Source organism: Porites lutea, chromosome 4 (genome assembly GCF_958299795.1).
Source record: "Porites lutea chromosome 4, jaPorLute2.1, whole genome shotgun sequence".
NCBI classification, from domain to species: domain Eukaryota; kingdom Metazoa; phylum Cnidaria; class Anthozoa; order Scleractinia; family Poritidae; genus Porites; species Porites lutea.
The window spans coordinates 49331081-49354261 of NC_133204.1; the positions used below are offsets into that span (position 1 = coordinate 49331081).

At 39.2% G+C, this 23181-nt stretch overlaps 2 protein-coding genes across 3 annotated transcripts; one reads left to right on the forward strand and one right to left on the reverse strand.

The window, feature by feature from the left end:
* The first annotated feature begins 716 nt into the window (after positions 1 to 716).
* Positions 717 to 11920, forward strand: LOC140934820 (allene oxide synthase-lipoxygenase protein-like). The gene is made up of 11 exons (XM_073384382.1): positions 717 to 723; positions 1882 to 1961; positions 2948 to 3372; positions 4083 to 4271; positions 4941 to 5419; positions 6034 to 6300; positions 7795 to 8288; positions 8782 to 9042; positions 9592 to 9914; positions 10476 to 10914; positions 11658 to 11920. The coding sequence occupies exons 1-11, from the start codon at positions 717 to 719 to the stop codon at positions 11835 to 11837; spliced, it is 3144 nt and encodes a 1047-aa protein (XP_073240483.1). The 3' UTR covers positions 11838 to 11920.
* A 758-nt stretch (positions 11921 to 12678) lies between these two features.
* LOC140933941 (poly(U)-binding-splicing factor PUF60-like) lies at positions 12679 to 23072 on the reverse strand. 2 transcript variants are annotated; one of them, XM_073383613.1, is made up of 12 exons: positions 22976 to 23072; positions 20718 to 20811; positions 18885 to 19093; positions 18522 to 18613; positions 17995 to 18115; positions 17454 to 17546; positions 16779 to 16906; positions 16123 to 16415; positions 15388 to 15552; positions 14618 to 14967; positions 13733 to 13922; positions 12679 to 13366 (listed from the first exon to the last, which is right to left on the reverse strand). In XM_073383613.1, exons 1-12 carry the CDS (start codon positions 23024 to 23026, stop codon positions 13257 to 13259), a joined length of 1896 nt encoding a protein of 631 aa, XP_073239714.1. In that variant the 5' UTR covers positions 23027 to 23072; the 3' UTR covers positions 12679 to 13256. The 2 variants fall into 2 exon arrangements, with proteins under 2 accessions (XP_073239714.1, XP_073239715.1); XM_073383614.1 differs by lacking the exon at positions 22976 to 23072 and adding an exon at positions 20083 to 20152 and having other exon boundaries at positions 20718 to 20794.
* Between the last annotated feature and the right edge of the window lie 109 nt (positions 23073 to 23181).

A 23181-nucleotide genomic window follows, 5' to 3' on the forward strand; every position in this document is an offset into this window, starting at 1 on the left:
GTAGTAAAGCGCACGTCTTTCAACATGATAGGAGGGGCTTTAAACGATTTATAAATAGAACATAAACAACTGGAAAAATTACAGTTTCTTTAAATCCGGTAAGATTGCCTTAAATTCGTTTCCCTTGAGGAAATTTACAGCAGTTTCTTTCTGTAAAATCTCCTTAAAAGTTTTATTACTGAGATTACTGCTTGAATCGCTATTGTTTGGAGTTGGTTGTGACGCGTGCAATCTTAAGCTTACCACAGACCAGTCAATTATCTGTCAACAGCTGTGCAATCGACCAATCGGTTACTCCGTTTCTGGGCTGACCGAGGGTTTGTTAACTACAAAAGAGTCAGCAGTCCGTCTTTTCTGGTCTGGTCTCAGTCCCTTATTGTAATAATAACGTCGTGGTTTGCAATCGCGCTGGATGAGATAAGAACTAGAGGGATTTTAAGAGAAAAGGCGGACTGCCTATTTCTTAAACACGGCAAAACTGATTTGCGAATACTTACTAAAAAAGATGATTGGTCAAGTTGGCCAGTTCTGTTAATATAAGCGCCCCTAGTCTGTCGTTCCTGATGCTTAATTCTGTATATCTTGCGTGAAGTGAGTTTAAAGGTTAAGAGTTTTACAGGTTTACAAGACTGAGCAAAGAAAGGGTGCAATTTGGAATCTGTTTACATTGACTACTCATTATATTTATTCTTGCAGGAGATTAAGAAGAAATCAATATGGAATGTAAGTATGTTTTACCTCTAAAGAACACCCAAAACTTCAGAGGACGCCACTTTATTCACATTCACGCTTCACTTTTTATTCAAAGCCACAGCTGTTTTGAAAAGTTTGGTGACGTTATCATGTATCCAGTTCTGGTTGTGGTCCGGAATGATGTAAATTAACGTTCATGTCGAACGAAATTAATAAAAACATTTTAAACTATCGAAGGCCAATGAACTGATGATTTGACAGAGGCAGAAAAGCGTAACTGTGCTTTTGTGTTATCAGAATCGTCATTTGCACCAATTTCCGTTATTTGGGAGAAAACGAAAAGCAGAAAATTATGCCAAAACTGGGATTAGAGATATAACAGCTAGTTTTCATTCGATTTATTTGAAAATCGATTCTAAAGGTCAAGTTATCCACAAGCTGGAATCTCACTGAATAACATATGACATAACCTCATCTAGAAGTGGTCCTACAGTACACTATACCTAGTACCAATGCAAGAATGTTGACAGTTGAATTGCTGGTTTTGTCAAGAGAATATTGCTGAACGTTTTAGGTTAATTCTATACTAACTATTGTTATTTCTTAGTGCCTTAAAACATACACATAATGCTCTTGTTAAGTCATAAAAGGACAGCAAACAAATTCTATCAGGGAGAACTAACCAGAATTATATAATTTTTCGGTGATTTTTGCAGGTGTTAAATTAAAACTTGACAAAGAATTGGCCCAGTCTTTGCGAGTTTCAGTCAATGCATGACCATCCTTGTCATCCGTAACAAACAGCTGACAGGAAACAGTTTTAATCCCTAAATATAATCTTCTAAAATAACAGAACTGGACCAATATTTTTAGAATAAAGAGCCATAACTTGTTAGATCGAATTCAATTGGTGCTTTTAGCTTTTTGAAAAGATGTAGCGTTAATGAAATAGCGTTAATGCTACCAAATGAATTTAAAAAAACCATATAGGTTACAAGTTTCTCGGTTCCCAGAGTCTGCGTCAGTAGTAATATTCGATCAATGCACACTTGCTTTTAAACTTGAAACATACCCCAATAGACAATCCCTGCTAGTGTCCCAAATATCTCGCAAGTAAAATTAAAGTTGAAGTTCGTGACTATAAATGATTTGTTTAACGCCAAACAACCCTGGTCAACCCTCTTCTAGGGAAAAACCACGCCCATGATATTTACAAGGAAATTAAAGGAGAACAGGAGTTTGAAAGAAAGCTAAAAGAAGCAAATACGGTAGGAGCTTTAACTTTTAAACTTATCAAGATTTTGCAAAAATGTCCAGTGTATCATAAAGTGGAGAAAGAGGCAGGGAACAGCTGCGTAGCCCATTAATTACATATGTAAGTTATCATCGATATGGGCTATTCGATCTCCAGAAGCAAACTTTTGTTTTGCAACCTTAGTTAATTAGTCTGTAATAGTCCATTTTCGAGTTCGCTATAACCGCTGAAAAGAAGTGAAGACGCATTTTTTACAGTAGCCTCTCGCTGAAGTAATATATTCATTCACAAATTCCAACGAGAAAAAGACCTGTTTATTACTCTGTCTATTGTGTATATTCAAATTTCAAACACTTACTTGCCAAAATTTCTGAATTTTTTACTTTACGTCGAGGCTAACCGTGTATAAATGTGTCCTTAATGTTTATATTCAGCGGTAATTTTTAATTCGAAACTGGACTATTCTAGAGAATATGAAAAATATGTTTGCCGACTGCAAATATCAATCTGTAGTGCAGTAATACTTAGCTGGTATATTGCTTAGCCGCAACCTAGCCCCTGTTCGGCGTCTTACCAGACCTTTACTGTCAATGTATTTTTCGTGACGTAGCTTCCCGCACGGACCACGTGACCCGAAGCGCATAGGCTGCGAGGAATAATGAGACCCCTTGTCAAGTCAGTTGATTTTCAGTAAAAAAAAACTAAAAAAGCAAGGAAGCACACACTAGAAAACACCACGGGATGGACAGTACAACAACGCATGCCCCCAGCCATATCATCTGGGCAGTGGCAGCCACCAACCTTGGGCAGCCATGAACAACTCTTTCCCTTTCACTGGGGCTCATCGGCTTGGCTTATCTATAAGGCTCCTTTAAGGGCCAGCTCCATACAACACATGTGGGAACTGTTGGCCGTGAACCGCTAATTAAGATATTTTCATTTATAACTAATGCGACAACACAATTCTGAATTTTAAGCTGAGCCTTTTCCTCGTTGTAGATTCCACCAACGAGTATCTTCGATGGCGTTAATCTATACCTGGAAAAGGAAAAAGTGAAATTTCTCTTTGGTGCGGCTGCATTGTTCAGTAGTAAGCGGCCTACTCATTCAGCTGGCATCGCAGCCCAGGGCGTTGCAAGGATCGTATCTGAACCAGTCTTTCCTCTTTGTGAGTTCTTTACTCCAGGGCGATCTTTCAACGTTTGCCTTCGCCACGCCACTCTCAAATCCATAGATGATGCGATGCTGGATTTCATGGGCGCCTCAATAAGATTTGCTGATAGTTATAAGGAAGACAGTCCCTTGGATATTATCATGTCCACAGGGAGGACAGCCGTCTTGACCAATGTAGCGTCGATTTACGACGCACTTAAAGCTAATCGAAGCGGTAACTTGAAAGAGTTCTACATGGGTAGTCCTGATCGGTAAGGCGATAAGCTTATTTTTTATTAAAAAAGAGACAACTTAAGACTTCAGGAAACGTTTAATAAGATTTTTGGTCTCAGGCTTAACTTGTATACTTGTTCACTACAACTGCCATAGAACCAGCAGACATAGTGGGCTAACTGGACACTTAGGCTAATCTATATAACTTACATCGAATCTAAATACGTAACTACAGTAAGGGAGCCTGTTGGCAACTCCTTTGTGGGATACCAAGACCAGTGATAAGGTAACCCTCCCCTCTCTCCTCTCATCTTCTCAGATTTCCCTATCTAAGCTAGTACCAATGTGTACGTTCCTCTTGCTGGGCTGTAATGCATTTTGAATGGGTGAAATTAGAGTTAAATTTCCAGATGAAAATAGTTAAATGACTTCATTGGCTTGTGGCTACAACCCAGGGAGCCGGGATCAATAATTTCAGTTATAGGGAAACGTTGGCCTTTGGGTGCGGAGCATTTTACAACCTTACCAGTGAGCGCTAGACAGGGAATGCGGAATTTACATTGACTGGTGCCATTGTTGAATGTCCCTGACACACAAAAATCTTTGAAAAGGATCGGGATAGCTCTAAACTGGGCGATTTTTACCCGTGATCTGGAGTAAGGCGCTAAAGGCGTCCATCCCCGAAGATATTCGTGTAAGGAAAAATACTGTACTTCACAGCTTCCTTCTTTTGTTTTTTCAATAACAGACTAGCTAGTAACTTAGACGGTCTGCGCCGTGCACCAAATTCGTTTTACGACCAGCGGTATTACACGGGATTAATCTTGGGCTTCAAAGCGTTTGATGGTATTGAGCGTTATGCCAGATTTCGACTGATTCCAGCGGACGGGTCTGTGGAAACCGGTTTGCTGTCAGAACATGATCAAAGAAATCTTTGGTAAGTTTATATATCCGCCACAGACATCCTCTTTCTCTTTTGACCACACGTATGAAGTCACACTCTTAAAAATGCTTTCTTTCACACGGGCCCTGATCGTCTACAAACATAGTTCATGGTTTGTATTTTCTTGTGAGCGGTTAATTCTCACCTTTAAGTGTAAAGGCAGACCACGGGCGGACGATTACTGTCAAACTCAGAAAACCGTGAACAGCTGATAAATTTTGGGAATGTTTATTGTGTAGTGGTCAATCCCAATAAAGTTCTAGCCTGGGATCAAGCAAAAAACATAATAATAATAACGCTTGATCTCAGGTTAATAAAGTTCAGGACACGCCAGCAAACCACAAAACCGTTATAAACTAATTACCGTTGCTGTTTGCCGTATCGGCTTTCTCCTCCCAGCAAAATAACTTTCCATAAATATTTCTGCTGTTCACGGTTTTGTGAGTTTCACAGTAAATCCATCCATTCAATTAATTCATTTGATTGATACAGGTAGAATTAGGAAACATATTTAACAATTTTTAACAATTTATACAAGCAAACCTTTTCGGATAAATGTTTCCACAATTAAGATGCAAAATTGTTTCGTTAGTCCTTGAGACCCATCGGGAGAAGGTCGATTCGAACTTTCTTAAAATGTTCTTATGACTTTCTTTGTTGAAGGGAGTACAAGAGACTCCCATCGGAGAATAGAGCAAAAGATTATCTGAAGAAAGAGTTCAAAGAGAGAGTTTCTCGCGGACCAATCAAGTACAAGCTTCAATTGGCGCTCCATGAGGCTCAATCATCCGACCCACCAGACATCCTGAATATCGGGAGATACTGGAACGAGGCTACCCATCCCTGGTTAGACGTTGCTGACGTCACACTGACTGCTCTCCTTCCCCCGAATGTCTCCGAGAGGTTCATGTTTAACGTCGGTAACCTACCCGACTCACTTTACTTGCTACCAGCTCACAGTATTCACCATTCTAACTGCATAGCTCACATAAGAAATGAGGTATACGCAAGGACCCAGAGAATTCGATTGGCAAGGAGTTCAAAGGTTGAGCCAGATCACGTGGTCACATACATTATTAGCGTGGAGACTGGTTCCCAGTTAAGAGCAGGAACTAATGCAAATATTTCTATATCGCTTACAGGTATATAATTCATTTAATCTCAATTTATCTTAAAAGTAATTCATGTTTACCCTGTACATCGCCTTTTTACGACATCTAGTGGCCATCGTTTTGGATGACATCATGGAAAAGAAACGCGATCACCCATAATATAATATATAAATATATATATACATATCATATTCTGTATCTCATCACACAAAAGTTTAAACTACACGATGAGGTTAAATAGTGTTAAGTTCACATCCAGTGTCTTCACCTTATAGCAGGGTGAAGGTGTGATTTATATTACACAAGGGTACTTGCCTTATAAAGCACTGTTTGGTAAGTAGGATGCAAAATGATCTAAAAACTAAAAGTAGTATGTTAGAGTACATGGCATTATGTAGTCTGAATACTATGCAGTATTATTATTGAAAATAAAGAACCGCTGTATAGGAGAATGTTACTTTTTCGTAGGTGTACGGTAAGCCTACCTTGCGTTTTCAGTTTTTGTTTTCAAAGAATTTTCACCAGACTCCAGCAACTCCGTGTTGTACGCTTGCTGTTGCTATATATATATGACATTTGTTTTGCGAATGTTAACTTTTCCCAACAAACACATTTCAAATTTCTGAAATTGCACAACGTTTTAGGAACCAGAGGAAAAACAGAGAGGCTTTGTTTAAAATCTTGGAGCAATGACTTTGAAGCTGGGCACACAGATGAGTACGCCGTGGAAGCCATGGATGTTGGAGAGGTTCTGATGATCCATCTTTACAACGATGGTTCACATTCGTGGTACAAGAATCCTGACTGGTTCGTTAACAAGATCACTGTGACGAGCTCAAAGCAACCGATAGCCTTTGAATTTCCTTGTTATCGCTGGGTGGTATCCGATATGACTGTTATTCAAGGAAAAGGTCAGTACTATCCAAAAAATGATCCTACACCCTTTAAAGGGTCATGTATATCCTTAGTTTAGAAACTACATGTAAAAATACCGTAAGAGAATTAGCGCCGGGGGAACTTACTTAATGAGTCGAGAGGATGGCGCTTTTATCGTTCTCGAATTTCAGCCTCAATATGATCTTTGCTTCATTACAATTTAACTGCGAAATAAAACGCGACTAAACAGGAAAACCGTAAGATATCCTTCTGATAAGTAGAAATAAACGTTTGTGTACGTGGTACATACAGCTTTGATTGGCTTTCAGCGTCCTGTTGTTATCTATCCTCAAGCACTGACTGTCGTCATAGAAGCCACTTTAACTTGAATCATTCTCCGGTGATTGCAGTACATTAAGGGTGTGTTCCTTTCAGCGAATCCAAAAACGGATTTTTGATCCTAGATTTGCCAGATTTCGCGGTCGAAAGGAACGTGAAATCCGAAAGTGGATTTGTAACCTTGGTAACCTTTCGCCAAAGCGCGCAATATGCACGACAGCCTTTAAAAAAATGACGTTTTTTTTACTCTTTGACAAATTATGCGATTATACCGCGCAGAATTTAGTGGTCGGCAGTTCGAATAGCGACAATGGAATATATAAAACATACGAAGAAAGAAGCGCATTAAATTGGAAAATTATCTAAAGAATGTCGGCCAGTTTGATCCAGTTCCATAGCTCGGATTTTTTTATGTAACACGATGGAGTGCCTGTCGCGTCTACAGGCGAGTTTGTAGTTAGATAGCAGTCCATTTGTTGCTTTTACTTATTTCAGATTTCAAGCATGCCATCTTTAGAGACAAATGGTTAGTATATGGATATTTTAATGTACCAGGAACAATCTTCTAGTGTTTTCAGATGTTTTGCGGCAAATGACAGCAACGAGGAACCTCTACGGCCTCTATGGGAATACTTCAACTGGAAATACCGCTGGATCATCTGACTAATTTCGGATCCACTGTGAATGGAACAGCGTAGATTACTAATCCGTTAATCTGGATTTGGATTCTTCGGATTTCAAATCCAATGAATCCTTTTTCAAAAAGGATTCACCAGATCAAAAATCCGGATTTGGATTTGCCGAAAGGAACGCGAAATCCGTTCTTAGATCTAAAATCCGTTTTTGGATTCACCGAAAGGAACACACCCTAAGTTCTAGTTACTCCTGTATTGGGGCAGAAATCTCATTAACTTGCGAAGAATAGATTAAAACCGACGACGTCATAACTTTTTTGCTCGAGCCCAGGTCTCGGCAAGCGATTCCCGCTATACTTCTCTACAAAGAGGTGATGGCGGTGGCGCAAATTCCATTTTTAGAAGCGCAACACTATTTAGAACGAATCACCGCAGTAAACGTATTCAGCATTTCCTTGATTAATGAAAGAGTCACGTATTGAAAGCACATGTCTCATTGTAAGAGTAGGAATAGTTTATAAATTCTTTTCTAGTTTCTCTTATTGTCGTTCCCAGCTCTTCTTCCATTTCAAGACCAACCAGAAGCCATAAGGTGCCAGCGAGTTCTTGAGGTACAGCAACGAAAAGAGCAGTATCTTTGGGGACAACTTCCTCCTGGTATAAATGATTTGCCAGGTTTTATTCACGCCCCTAAACATGCTGATCTACCTCGAGATGCACAGTTCTCGGACGAAGAATCCCGTTCATTTAAGCATGGCAGTATTCGCGGGCTTGTGAATCTTGGTCTTTCCTATCTTCTCACCCTTTTCGAGAGCTGGGACAGCCTCGATTGCTTTAAGAATATCTTCACCGGCTGGACAGGCGATGTACCTCGCATTTCTCACAATGATCTGTGGATGGAGGACAGAATTTTTGGCCAGCAGTTCCTCAGTGGCTGCAACCCATGCGTTATTGAACGGTGCAAGGAATTGCCAAACCACTTCCCGGTCACAGATGAAATGGTAAAAAACTTCCTCGACCGAGGAATGACATTGAGTGAAGAAATAAAGGTATGGAATAGTTTGCGAGGGCCAGCTCTCTAATTTTACTAAATTACCACCCAGCCGTGTTAAAAAAAAATCTCACAACAACACAACTATCTTCAGTTGACTTGAAAAGGTGGCTATCCTTTCACTGTCTTGAAAAAGAATGTATTTGATCCTTCCCCTTTAATTAACGGTGAAAGTAGACTAGACATCCTCGGACACGCAGGGCGAAAGGTTTCGTTCATGCTGTAGACTTTCTCCCATGAAAATGCCATGATGCCTACAAGGTGCCTCTGAGTCCCCAAGGATGGTCGATTGGTAGGTTCCATTGTCACGGATCCCTGACTGGTCAGTGACCAACTAACAAAAAATAGCATCCAGTTGATGATCAGGCTGTATCTGTAATATATTGTGTCATTATAGACACCTAACCCTGTACCATGATAACTCGATCGCTCTCTCTCTCTCTCTCTCTCTCTCTCTCTCTCTCTCTCTCTCTCTCTCTGCTTTTACTCAGGCAGGTCATGTTTACATTGTTGACTACAAGGAACTCGAGGGAATCAAACGCAGTGGTGAGGACAGCAACTCTAATTCATGTTACACTGCAGAACCACTTTGTCTTTTTTACGTGAAAAGCTCAGGGGACCTGGTACCTATTGCTATTCAACTTTTCCAAGAACCTTCCGACACTAACCCAATATGGACCCCTGACGATACACATTGTGATTGGATGCTGGCAAAAATGTGGTTTCGCAACGCTGACCATCAAGTACATCAGGTCAGTAATAGAAAAGACAGGATATATGAGTAACATGCCAGTCATATTTAAGCAAACATTTGCTTTTTATTATATGGTTAGAGTCACCTACCAACTTCATTCGGCGTTCGCCATCAACTGCAGTGTTACGAGACAGTTCACTTTTTCTTCACTTAACTCTGAATCTGGAGACATAGCCAGTATATTATGTACTCTTTTTCGAAAATTATCATTGAATGTTTGGTTTATTGTATTAAAATGTGTTATTAAGAGAGTTTGGCTATTTCACTTGTATCACGAGCCGATTATCCGCTCCTGCTTGAATATATTGTGACCAAATAGTTTCCCGAACGAAGAAAAAAAAAAACAAGGCAAAGAGGCATCAGTTAAACACCGGTCCGCCACCACAGGTATAATTTTGCTAGCATTGCTATTTACTGTTATACATTGAATCGAGAGATCATTAAGACTTCCAAATCATTCCTTATGCAGACGCTGCTTTGTCCCCATAAATAATAGAGCATACTGATAGGTTGTAAGTTTTGTATATTTTCCTTTTTTTTTTTACAGATGGGAACTCATTTAACGAAAACCCATTTGCTGATGGAGGCGTTTGCTGTTGCGTCTTGGCGCCAGTTGCCCTCGATCCACCCAATATTCCAGCTTTTGTTTCCTCACCTTCGTTCAGTTATGGCAATCAACACCATCGGAAGAAATGAACTGGTTGCAGAAGGAGGCATTGTTGACAAAACTCTCAGCCTTGGGGGTGGAGGTCATATTCAGCTCCTAGAAAAGACTTACAGGAATTTTAAGTTTGAGATGCTTTCTTTACCTGACATGTTAAAGAAAAGAGGTGTGGACGATGCTGAAAAGTTGCCTAACTATTTCTACAGGTTAGCTTCAGGTTGATTTAAAATGTGATTATGCGATTATTTTTATGGATGTGTAACAATTTGTAACGTTTGTCACGAAGAGGAAGTTAAAAAATCAAAGGCCGTTTTACTAAAGACCTCAGGGCTATTTTGGTGTCATTTTGGGAAGAGTTTACGGGCAACAACAACAACAACAACAGTCTGCAAAGCTTTGTGTTGCCAGAGAGATATTCACCTTGTAAAGTTTCGTTTATATGTTGTACAAATTAAAACAAAGTACGCTCAATGCATGCTTCAAGTTCAATCTCTAATGAATACTTATGAAAATCACCTCTTGTCGTTGATGTCCACAGCTACCAACGTTGTTTTAGTAGACAATCGTATTGCAATGATTAAAGGAAATTTTCGAGTAAATTTTCAACATTTGCTAAGATAAAGGATAGATACATTAATTTCGAGCTGCATACAAATACCCAAGCAAACAGCTGTGGGCAATACCCAATAAAACGCCTTTTAGTGTTTTTGCCTTTTTCACGTCTGTGCTAATTTGATTCTCCTGGCTGTACCTTATCAATTCCTTAGGGATGACGGACTTCTTATGTGGAAAGCCATCTCTGATTTCATAGAGGAATTTGTCACCATTTTCTATCAGTCAGATGAAGATGTTTCTAGGGATAACGAGCTGCGGGCCTGGTTGGTTGACATCCACGAAAATGGTTTCCCTGTGAGAGAAGGTGACGTTGATCACGAGTTTCCCATGAGCCTGCAGACACGTGATCAGCTTGTTCACTTGCTGACCTGTATAGTATTCGGGTGCTCATGTCAACATGCAGCTGTGAACTTTCCTCAACTGGAAATCACAGCGTTTGTTCCAAATGTGCCGCCTGTGATGCGCCTTCCACCACCCACGAGAAAAAACCAGGCTACCATGAAGACCATTATGGATACACTGCCTAATAAGTGCCAGTCAGGTTGGCATATTGCAACCGTATATACTCTGACGAGAATAGCGGAAAACGAGGTAACATAACATTGAAAGTGTAGTAGTATATAGGGACCAAATAAGCTGTTGTCGGGAAAGGGACCTTATAAAAGAAGGCTAAAGGACGAATATCTACATCTCATCATCATAGCTGATTGATATCATATTATATTTTTGTATCGTGGTTAGTATAATCGGTATAACTGGTTCGATAGGTTTTGCGATATTTTAAGGGCCTGTTTACATGGAGTGGGGGACCCCGGTCTAGTGGGGTTAGTTTCTTTTGTTTTCACGCTCTGGGGGACACAAGACAAAAGAAACCTACCCCACTAGACCGGGGTCCCCCACTCCATGTAAACAGGCCCTAAGATGGATGGCATATAACATCATTCGCACATTTCCCATTATGCACCTTATTTGCTCCCCAAAATTTTTCATAACCTTTGTTTTTGATTTCCCCTGGGTATTACAGCCATCCCAAGAGAAATTGAAAACAATGCTTATGCAAAATTGAAGGGAGGGGCGGGGGGCAAATAAGGTGCATTATGGAAGATGTGCAAGTGGCGTATTATAGAGATTATGATTGGCTAAATAAATTTTAAAAGTGCTCATTTGTTGATGTATTTTGAAAAGTTGACATCAACGAAGCTGTACCGTGGACAATAAATGCAACTGGAAGAAAACAATAAATGCAACTGGAAGAAAACACGTTAAATTATGCTGCGGTTCAGTGCTTCCCAATGCATTCTTGATAATTGTAGTTTCTTTCTCTTTGCCGGCAGCGTTTCATTGGAGATTATTCCCAAAGTCCTTTATCAGGAAAAGAAGTGGAAGGTGCTATCGCTCGTTTCCAGTCTTCTCTCCAGAGGATTTCTGACGCAATCAAGGAACGCAATGCATTAGTGGAATTTCCTTACACTTACTTGTTACCGGAGAGAGTTCCCAACAGTATCGCGATTTGAAAACAAGACGAAGATCACTTTTTAGTAAATTTATTAGTTAATCAAAGACTCTGAAGGCGTGTGTTCAGAAACTCATGAGGGGTCGAGTTTCTGGTGCGTTTCATGTTAAATTGTAAAATCATTTAGTTCCAATTGACGTATCGAATAAGGTAGGGTTGTACTCGACCACATAAACACGTGAATCGAATAAGAAGTTATAATCTCTCTAAGCATCGGATCAGGTCTTGTGTGTCAAACACGCTGGTTTGATGTGTCTGACTGCATCTCTCGATCTGCTTACTTTTCAATAAGATGCATCACCGAAAATCGCTTTTAAGTTGTCGTTTGAGTAGCGGATTGATGACAGAAAAGCTTGTTTCAGGCTCTCAATTAAGACGTGCGAAAGACAAAAGCAAGCTCAAAAAAAAGTGAGGAGGAGTTCACGAGACATTCCTGTCGTTTCTGTTCAACCGCTCAAAGGACTAGGCCAAACGTCGAACTTTTCATGAGACGAATCAAGTTGGGTCAGGCGTCGAACTTCGGACGCGTCGAAACGTTCGACGTTTGGCCTTGGCCTAAAAGCCTGGTAATGACGGCAACCACCTACCATCCGATTCTGATATTTCCCCACCATTTTCCTGGTTTACGTTGCGAGAATTTATTTGAATCCCATTAGTTGAAGTATTAGCTCTATGTCCTTTTAACGATAACTCGAACTTTTTTCCTGAATTTTCCTTGAAGGTTCCAGGTATCTGGGAGTCTCGAGACTATAGTTTAATATCCCGTTTGTTTCGCAAAATGATCTTTTATGTACAAATGATAGTCTACATCAAAAATAAATGTACTACAGACACGACACAGGTTCAGTTTTGTTTCTTTATTTCCGAGGAAGACAATTCTGTAGCTAATCAAAGGAAATTAACAGTTCACAAGGAAAACGGTTTTGTTTCACATGATTTGCACTATACTGTTCATTTCGCCGTTTCCGCAAAAGTGAAATGAACATACAGCCTAACTGCTGCTTAACTAGTGGCAGCAAATTCCTATTTTGATGATACTTCCAGATTTCACATTCCAAGATAACAATTGTCTTGTATTGAGTTATATACATCGAATTTTCCTAGACATCTCTGGCTTTTCAGGTTTATTTTCTAACGTTTCACTTAAGCCTTATTTACTGCTATAAATTGAAAGAAATAGCGGGGTGGGGGTGGGAGGAGGGGGGGGGGAGAAATCAGATCTTCTACACACTTTACAAATCAGTAATGTGCGACAGGTAGTTTACAAGACGCCAATAATTTCGAAAGCAAAGTGTTTTTACGACAGAGGTCAAAGTTTCGTCAAAATAATAATACAGTAGTATTACTGAAACGGTGACATCAGAACTAGCTAAGCACGAATGATGATGTCTTTGCTTTATAAGACAACACCAAGGCTTTTTTACGCAGATAAATCTCCAGCACCAAACTTGAGTTCGTCATAAGCCTCAGCCTTGATAACTCGTCCTCCAAACCATCTTCCATTGAGGGCACTTGCTGCCTTTTCAGTTTCTATAAACAGAGAAAATAGGCAATCAATACCACCGTACCCACCGATCATACAGTAAGTAGGCAAGCAAGGATAGAAGGCAGCAGCAGCAGCACCACCACCACCAGTGGTCACTTACTAAAGACTCGGACTCGCGGTGACAGTTAATTGGTACAAAAGCATTAAATATGGGTTTGGCCTGAAATTTTGTAAATTGTCTGAAATTTCTTTTAGTTTGGCGCAAGTATTAGAAAACCCTTGTTAGTTAGTCTTTTGGGGACGGGATCCTTCTCTTCGTCACAATCTTTTATCTTGATTTACTTGAGGATGATGAAACCTCTATTAAGGGGTCAGTTTATCATACAAAATGGTACAGTTTCGAGTCTTACCTGCAGGCTGAGTAAATTCCACAAAGATTTTGACAATGACTTCAGCGTCGTCTTCTTCGCCTTGTTTTTCGTTATAAATAACAACTCTGTTCACCATGCCAAACTTGCTGCACTCATCTGTAACTTCATGCTCAAGGTCCTCATCTAAATCTTCAACTCCGACCATGTTACGCAGAACAAGCACTTTGGACTGAAAACCAAAGCCAACTATATCATTTACAGTCACAAATGAATAACTATCAAGGTAGGTAGTAATTGGGCTTGAAAGACCAAAACAATAGGTCATTTGAGGGATGACTTGCCTAGACCCTGTACGACGTTTTCCCAGGCCTTATCGGTCAATTCACTTCGGTGACGTATCCAAGGCGAACGGGTCACTTCTTCGCTTGGACCACGTGACCCGAAACGAATTTGCCGCGCGGAATAAACGAGATCAGGGACTAGGCAGCGAGGAGACGTCATTTTACTAGTATAACCAGAATCCTCCAGGGTTGTGCGTTCTTGAGCAAATTAGGGCTTTTGTTTTTATGGGATTACAAAATTTCACTTTTCAAAAGAAATACGAAATGACGCCATCGTGCAAATGGCCGTTTTTAAACTGCATTTACATCCTACGATCTCCTTGTTATCCGCAGATCCTATTTGACCTAAATTAAAGTTGGACTTCGCTTCTAAGTTCTTTATTACCGTATGAGTACAGTTAAGGGGCCGCTCTTAAGCAGACACCCTCGGGAAACGGAAAGTGTCCGCCGCAAATGGAGCTGGTCGGGTTTGGAAATGGTTTGTGTGTGTACAGAGAGTTTAAACCGGGTTTGGTCAAGTCGACCGTCTGTAGAGCTGTATGGATACACAGGAGAGTGAAAGCTCTAGGCACCCTCTTCTCACCTCAGTTTTGCGCGATAGTTTCTGCATAACCATGTATCTTGCATTACTGCCTGATATGGACATGTTTTCTTCGTGACTGATGCTACTCTCAGCGATCTTCTTCTGTGTTTCTTCCTCAATCTTGGCGCGCACTTCAGCCTGCTGTGCTGCAATGACCTGCGCAGACTGTTGCTGCTGCTGTAGCTGCTGTTGTTGTAACTGCTGTGTTAATTGCTGTTGCTGAAGCTGCTGCTGTTGAAGTTGTTGCTGTTGAAGCTGTAACTGTTGAACTGCTGCAGGTTGCACAGGTACAGCTGTGTTGGTCATCACATGTGTGGCGGGAATTGGTGCTACGACTGCTGTTGGTGTTCCTGTTCAATTATAATGAGTGAGTAAACGCTAAAAGGACTAGAACCCCCAACAAAACTAGCAGCACTTAATGAAAATACACCTTTAAGCGTAAAATGGGGAGAGACAAGGGCTGCTTAAGCCCCTACAAAAGAAAGACAAAGGAGAAAATGCCAAGAAGGGGTACTGTTGCATGTCAATTTTAGCCTGCATAACAGGTGTTATTTTTTTGCCTTTTCATGCCTGAAAAACGCCAAAAAATAACGCCTGTTATGCAGGCTAGTAAATCCGACTAAGCAATCCACATTGTATGTACAGTAGCCCTAATAAAACAATTCAGTCATCTCTAACAGGATGCTAACATTGGTTAGGGTTAGGATTATCACTATTCACAGTCTAGACTACTTCACATGTCGGCAACAAAAAGTCCATCAAACATTTACCTGCCAACAAAGCAGTAGATGTCATGATTGGTGGTGCTGCGATACTGGTTGACATGACACCAGGTGCCAGAGTTCCTGCTGCCATTGTTGGAAGAGCCACCAGGCCTGCTGTTCCAACAATAGATGTAATGACTGTGCTTCCTCCAGCAAGAGTAATGGCTGGAACTGGAATACAAACACAGAGATAATACAGTTAACATGTTAAACACATGTATTTTATATATGCATTGAACCAATTTTCTTAATATTATGATTGCTTAATTTTGGAACACAGTCACTTGAAAATGCCCTGGATGCATTTGCAAGCAGGAATGGGAACAAGTACAACTATATACCCTTTCACATTGTATAATCACCAAACAAATTACAGTCTTCAAATGGAATAATTAAAACCAGTAAAATCAAACCAAGAATCTCGGTATAAACTTGCCTCAAAACCTTCTTTCCATTTTCAAAACTTTTTAACAATATAATATTAAATATTTCAAATGCTACCAAACCAAAACTTTCAACAGACTACATAAATGTTGATGATTGTTGCAATCACTCTACAATGCCAGGAAAGACTACAAAAGTCCACCTTAGAGTCTTAATCATACATATATCTAACACCATATAGGATTGCATGACTCTTAATAACTTTAAGAGCAAGTGAACTTTCTATTAGTATAAAGCAGCATTCTTAGCAATCAGTTTAACTGCGGTAAAATTATGAGAAAGAAGAGTAGTCCTTACAAGTGCTTGCCAGGCCCTGTTCTTGCGCTTGTATCTTTGCAGACACTGCAGCTGCAGCCAAAGCAGCAGCAGGTGGCAATGTTCCATTACTGGTCTGAGCTGATGCTGGCGGTGTGATAGCTCTTCCAACTCTAAGGTACTGCCCTCCAAGGTCAAAAAGGTTCATTGATGCAATAGCATCTGTTGCAGATTGCTGGTTTTCATATTCCAAGAAGCCATAACCCTTGTGTTTTCCGGGCATTGTGTCTGGAGCCAGTGTACAGCTTTGTACTCGACCAAAAGCTTCAAATACACTAAGGTGTAGATACAACAAGGATGCATGAGACCTGCCTAAAATTGTTATTACTGTTCAAGCAGACTATGGGTGAGTAAGAGATTTAGCTGAGAAGGCAGAAAGGATAGGGGAATTGAGAAATAATATTATTTTCTTTTCCTTGGTTTAAAAGATATATTCTCCTACAGAGCAATAATCCATGATTTCACATGTTTCACTCGCTTGATTTTAGAAGAATTAATTGACTGCAGGGCATATAACCTACATGCAAAAGCTGACACACACAAGTTAGAATGATATAACATTAATATTGTAAAGCAGGAAGCAAGAATGTGGCTAGTGCTACTAGCCCTAAAAAGAAAATTATTATTAGCTTAATCACCTTTTGATGTCCTCTTCACCCAAGTCTGGGTGAACTGAAGCAATGTAAATTCTGGCATACTTCTTAGCTTCCTGCTCAAACTGTTCAATTAGTGGTGCTGCTTGTGGTACATTGCTTGGGCGACCAACCTTTTACCACAATGAAAAAATATCAACACAGTAAGGATTTCAAATATCTTGTGATTAATATTTTCCCAAAAGCCATAATATTGACCTACAGACTTTTAAGGGCAAAATGAAATAACAAAAAATGTGCACTCATAAATGAATTGAACATATTAAAGTGATAATGAATTGAAATGACAAGAAGGCTACATACAGTACATATTGTTCAGGAAGTGGGCAAGAATTATTTTCTGCATTAGGGGTTGCCACGTTTTAGTGCTCACATTTAATTAACAGTGTTTTTCAAAAAAACAGCTGTAGAGTGCAGTGGGTGGCACAACAAAATAACATACTGATGAGCTGCATTAAAGCTTTAGGTACAGATAAGTACAAACTACCAAATGTTAGAGTTTTGCAAGCAATGAATATCAAAGACTACATTACTACAAGTGTAGGGCAGGGTAGTTGACTGTGGATGAGGTTCACTGAACTTAGGTACAGTAATGTTGTACTATAAATAGTTAAACAATGTATTTCCAGCCAGCAGACATTAAAACTAGTGATAACACACCTTGATGTTTCTTCCACCAAGGAGTACACCATTCATTTGTTCAAGAGCAAGTTGTGCTGCTTCAGGTAAATCATATTCTACAAATGCAAATCCCTGTAATATCATAGGACACAAGAAAGCAGTTAGTAAAGATGGCTACAAAAGGAATGACATCGCTTTCAAGATAAGTGACACAGAATTAGGGGCAGCCGGTACAGTATTCTCCGTAAATTTTAGCTCAGCAGGTAAGGGACCATTCATGGCCAGTAAGGCAAAAAATATGTGCCACAGGCTGCGCACTTTCCTGGGGGAGGAAGGGGATAGTGGAGAGAGGGAGGTGGACCCATCCTCGCTGGGACATTTAGGAGCTAAGTTCTAAAACATCATTCCTTCATTTTAAGACCTATCGTAAAACTCCAAAAATTACCCCCTCCATGTATAAGCCCCTCCAAAAATAAGGCCCCCTCTGATTCTTTGGTAAAAGATGACTAAAACAAGCCACCTACTTTGAAACTAAATCTGACAACCCTTCTGACAGGTTAATAATCATGACATTTCCCACCTTGTGCTTCATTGTCAATGGGTCCCATGACAGGTCAATTTTCTTTATTGGACCAAAAGGAATGAAGGCTTGTCGAACATGTTCTTCACGTAGCTCAAAGTTAATGCTTCCAACATAGACCCTGCAAACAAGCAAAACGAGTAACATGTATTGACCCTGCAAGATAGCACTCCAGATACTGGGAAATGTAGTGATTGGGGGAAAATAATGATTTAGCAACAAATGCTAAGCTCCAAGAAAGAATGACGAGAAACCTGCACAAGTACAAAAGCAGATGGGATTGCTTATAAAAATAACATTTGGAAGCACACAGGTGTACTGCAGGGATGTAGCTTAAATTTATAATAGATGGGAAATGGCATTTGATTTTTAGAAAGATTACATCATGCTACAATGTGCACGCTACAATTTCTTTAACGTTGCTCCCCTAAAGGGAGAAGATAACTCAACAAGGTTAGCTACTTGAGGATTTTAATAATTATGTAAATGGTGAAAAAACAAAATAACTTATAAAAAATGTATTCTACCTGCACATAAGAGCTAATGCTCTCTGCCTCTGAGCAGCTGTTTGCAAGGCAGACATCTGTTGCTGCTGAAGTGCTTGTTGTTTTGCCAGCACCTTAAAACACAACAAAACACATCAGAACAAAATGCACTTAAAGAGTCAGCATTTATTTATGAGCCATGATCTTTACATTTTATGGAACACAAGCTGTAAATGGTGAGTATAGCAGAGGAAGACTGATTAACTAGTTGAAGACATTGGTGTTTAAGAGAAAGACTGTCACCCACGATGCAATGGCAGACAAAGACATCTGTGATCAAGCAGTGTTTAACCAAGCTTAATTTGATGATTAGTGAGAAAAACAGCATGTAGTATTTCAGGATACCTGTTGAACAGACTGCTCCATAGCAAACCGCTTGGCTTTTTTCAGCATCTCTTCTTGTTGATAGGTAAGAGGGGGCAATGCCCTTTTCACTTCTGAAGGGCGTGGTTGCATTCCTCCTGCTCCTGGTCCAATGACAAGCTCACCTTTAGAACCATCATCCACAGGCTGGTCTTCTACATCTCCATTCACTTCACTGGCTGCTGAAGAATCTGTGAAGTAGAACAAAGTATTAATTACACAGAAAAGATGCTACATTACAGTTCACCATGGACACTTTACAATCCAGAATAAAAAAGTAAAATATTAATGATCAGAAATCAGGGTCTTTTCCTGGAGTAGACTTTCTTGCCATCTTGAGCAGGTTACTCTCAACAATTATTCTAAATCTTACCTACAGGCCTGGTGCAAGAAAATCAAAAAAGATTTTCAAAAAAAATAGGAAATCAAAAAAATCACAAACTTTTTTTACAGTGTGGATATGCAATTAAATGTTTCAATGCTGAGTTTGAACTGTATAAAGAAAACAAGCTGGCACAAGATGATTACAAATGTAAATTGTTTGTGTTCAGCGGTACGATATCCAAGATGTAAACTGACTTCTACACAAGTTAATTTTGATCAAAATAGTGTCTGCATGTGGACTTGTAGCAAAACATCAGGCGCTTGGGAGCAATTCCAATTTACATTCAGGCAACTTGCACAGGCTCAAAATAGATCGTCTCATACAAAGTTATGTAGATCACCTGTGGCTTAATTCAGGGTGAAACATTTGTTTTTTGATCAAGATGTAGCATGTGGAAAAGACAATCCTGAGACAATGTGTTAAGTCAGGACATTTTCTAGTTGTTTGTATGTTTGTTTCTTTCTTTGTTTATTATTTCTTTTAATCAGAATCATTATTTACAAAAACGTGAATACACTCTTGCACCATAGCATTCAAATTAGCAAAACAGAAAAAACAAAACACAAGAAAATACTGCATTTTATTCACTGGCAGCTTTTTAGGATGCAAGCACATTCAACTTTTGAATGATTGCAAAAAAGACAAGGCTAAAATTTACCAGGCAAATCAGTACATGTATGTTGCAAAATGCAGTTTTAATGGAACATTCATTGAAAAAATTGGAAGAAATTTTAATTATCTTAAGATTGTTACTAAAGGTACATATTACTTTAACTCATCATGCAGATGTTTTACCACCAAAGATCGAGTCATGTTATCCTGGCATCAAGCCAAAGCTGCACTGAGCTGTGCTGAGGTGTACTAACTTGATTTGGATGCAAAAGACAAAAAAACAGAGAAAGAGAAAAAGAAAGAAAGGAAACAGAATGGTTATCAACACATAAGTAAGTAACCTGGACAAAACACCTCAATTACGGTAGCACAGTTTTCATAGTAAGTACCCATGACTTTCAACACTGTAGAAAGAACAACTGTCATTATAAATAAGCTACACCACATTGCAGCTTATTTTTAATGCAAAAGGTATTGTTCTGTTTCAAAACTGAGGGTAGATCACAAAGACTACAATGGATGCTACACCTCTTTTTTGCTTGGTTAAAACTAACTGAAAAGTAACGCAACTTGAATGCAGCAAGATGCATCTACAACTGCTTTTGATAACAGAATCATTTATTGCAGTGTACCAGAAAGTTCGTGTTAGTTCTACAAGTCATTGTATATTGGTGTTTAAAGAGTTTCATACAGGTTGAGAGCATGGATACTGCAAACAAAAAAATAAATAATAATTTATTATACAAGATTAGAATACACTGTTAATCCACGCCATCATGGAAGTGCCAATATTAACAACACAACTTCAACCAACTGACCTTCTCCGGGACCAACATCAAAGCCACGCTTTCGTCGTCTTCTCTGATTACTATCACTTTCAACATTAACTTTGTCCTCAGACTGTTCATCAACCTAGCAATGATTGTGTAGAAAGTGTCAAGGTAAGGATAAGTAGAGTAAATATGGCTACGGTTGAATTGCTAATATAAAGCAACCAACTCTAGGGAACACCAAGTTGCTTTAATAAGGTTGGCTGCTTGATAGATGTTCTGTTTACAGTGATTTACTGAATATCTTTAATAAACCTGCTATTTTTAACCCTATAATATACAATCTGCGTAGTTTTTGTGGTATGCACTATCTTTGCCTTAACAAAGTAGCAATCTATAGCAACAATATATAATATAATACATCAATCAGTAGTGATGGAAATCGGCCAAGATTTTATCATCAATCATCGGAAATAATCGGACTGACTCAACCGATCGAACATCGATTATACTCGGAAAATCTACAGTGTATTGATAAAAAACTCAGCCACAATGTTCGTTGTGGGCAACATGAAAACAAGATGACGAGGAGGGGACCCTGGGAACCAACTTGAGTTTCACTCAACCTTCGTTTTTATCTGTTTTTCTTTCATCTACTCTTGTAACCTTTCTGATTGCAGTAAGTGGATCTATAAATGTATTTTACAGCCAGCTACTAATTAAGAATAATTTCTAAGGGAACCATTGAGGTAAGTTTTTTCCATATGAAATACGCACTATCAAATGTGAACAAAATACAAAATGGAAAGCCTAGCCTGGTGCGAGCGTGTTTCGCCAAGTTTTGGAAAACATTAAAAATATATGAAATGTAGGAGAAAGAGGTATTCGGTGGAAGCTGCTGTTACAAGTCGATTAAAATGTGCATACGACACAAAATTGTTTTCGTGTTTTTGTTTGTGATCAATAATTTTTTTCATTTGTCTGCAATAATCGATTGTCATCATCCATAACCGATTGTCGCCTTGCTTAACAATTTTCGATCAATGATCGATTATAATTGATGATCAGCACACAACTATCAATCAGGAAGAGGAGAGACAATCAAGCCATCAAGTAGTTAATCTTAATTCCTACCTATGGTCTAAGAAAACAACGATGATGAATTTATGAGCTGAGAAAAGAATCATGCAGTCAGCTTACCTACAAAAACTAACTTAGTGCAAACCTAGTGCAGATGGAAAAGTTTGCATTCACAAAAAAAACAAAAAACAAAAAACGAAACAAACAAATAAAACAAGTAACTAATTCCCCACTTCTGTAATTTACAAGGCTTTCCAATTTTAAGGGGACATTCAGGCCTACCAATTTTATTTTCTTTTATCCCATGCCAGGGAAAAATTTGGAAAAGTGAACTGGGTATCCGGTCATTTCGTTCCATGGTCAGATCGTTCCAAGTCAGATCGTTCCAATCAATAGTCAGATCGTTCCACCATTGTGTGAATAGTTCTCACATCGTTCGGCAATGCATGGTGAAATTAACATAGGATGCTCTCACCATTATGTAAATAGTTCTAAAAACACTTTCATCCATGTTCTGATTGCTACTCTGTATTCGGATAACATTTACACATTTAGAAAATAGGTAAAACATATGTGGAGCGAGCCGACTATTTTGTGGACCGAACTGACTATTTTATGGAACAATCTGACTACTGATTGGAACGATCTGACCATGGAACGAAATGACCGTAAAACGTGAACTGCAACCAAATAATCAATGCTCTTTGAACTCACTGAGCTGCTAGTGTCCACCTTTTACTTGCTATTACACTACTTCTTAAATGTTTCACTTTTCTACTGTTAAGTTTAGTTAGTGTAAAACAAAAGTCAGCTACATTGTCTCGACGGTAAACATCGCCGTGCAGCCGAAGTCGCCGTCGTAACCACGTCTATTTCTTGAATTTCCATTTTCTCTCAGACGTTAACGTTGTATGTGGAACTACAACTGAAATGTATTTTGATCATCTGGAGCTCCATATACAAGTTTTATTTCGAGTCTAAAGAAAAAGCTGGACAGAAATAAAGCTGAAGCTGAACAAGACATCTGTAACCCTCGCATATTAAATTAAGCTTAAGTCAATGCACAACGTCTGACAATGTGCACACAAGTGTCGCAAACAATTTCATTGAACAGTTTATAGAACTCTTGCTGAACGAAAGCTGAAATCCGAAAAAAAAACATAAGAAAAAGTAATATTCTTTGGATTGATACTTCAAAGTATTAAGAAAACGTAGAGTAAACCTACCTCGCCATTCAATTTTTTTTCTTGCGTTAGAACAGCAACAGCCGCCGCCATTATACTACTCGTGATGACTGGAAGTGAAGCACTCTGGGATGGGATCAGTCAGCTCCTTTGTTTGATCCAATCCAATCCTTTGTTATAAGATAGCAATACATTTGTAAAAGCTCTGATTATTGGTTACAACTTAACCAATCAGAATTCTTGTAGCA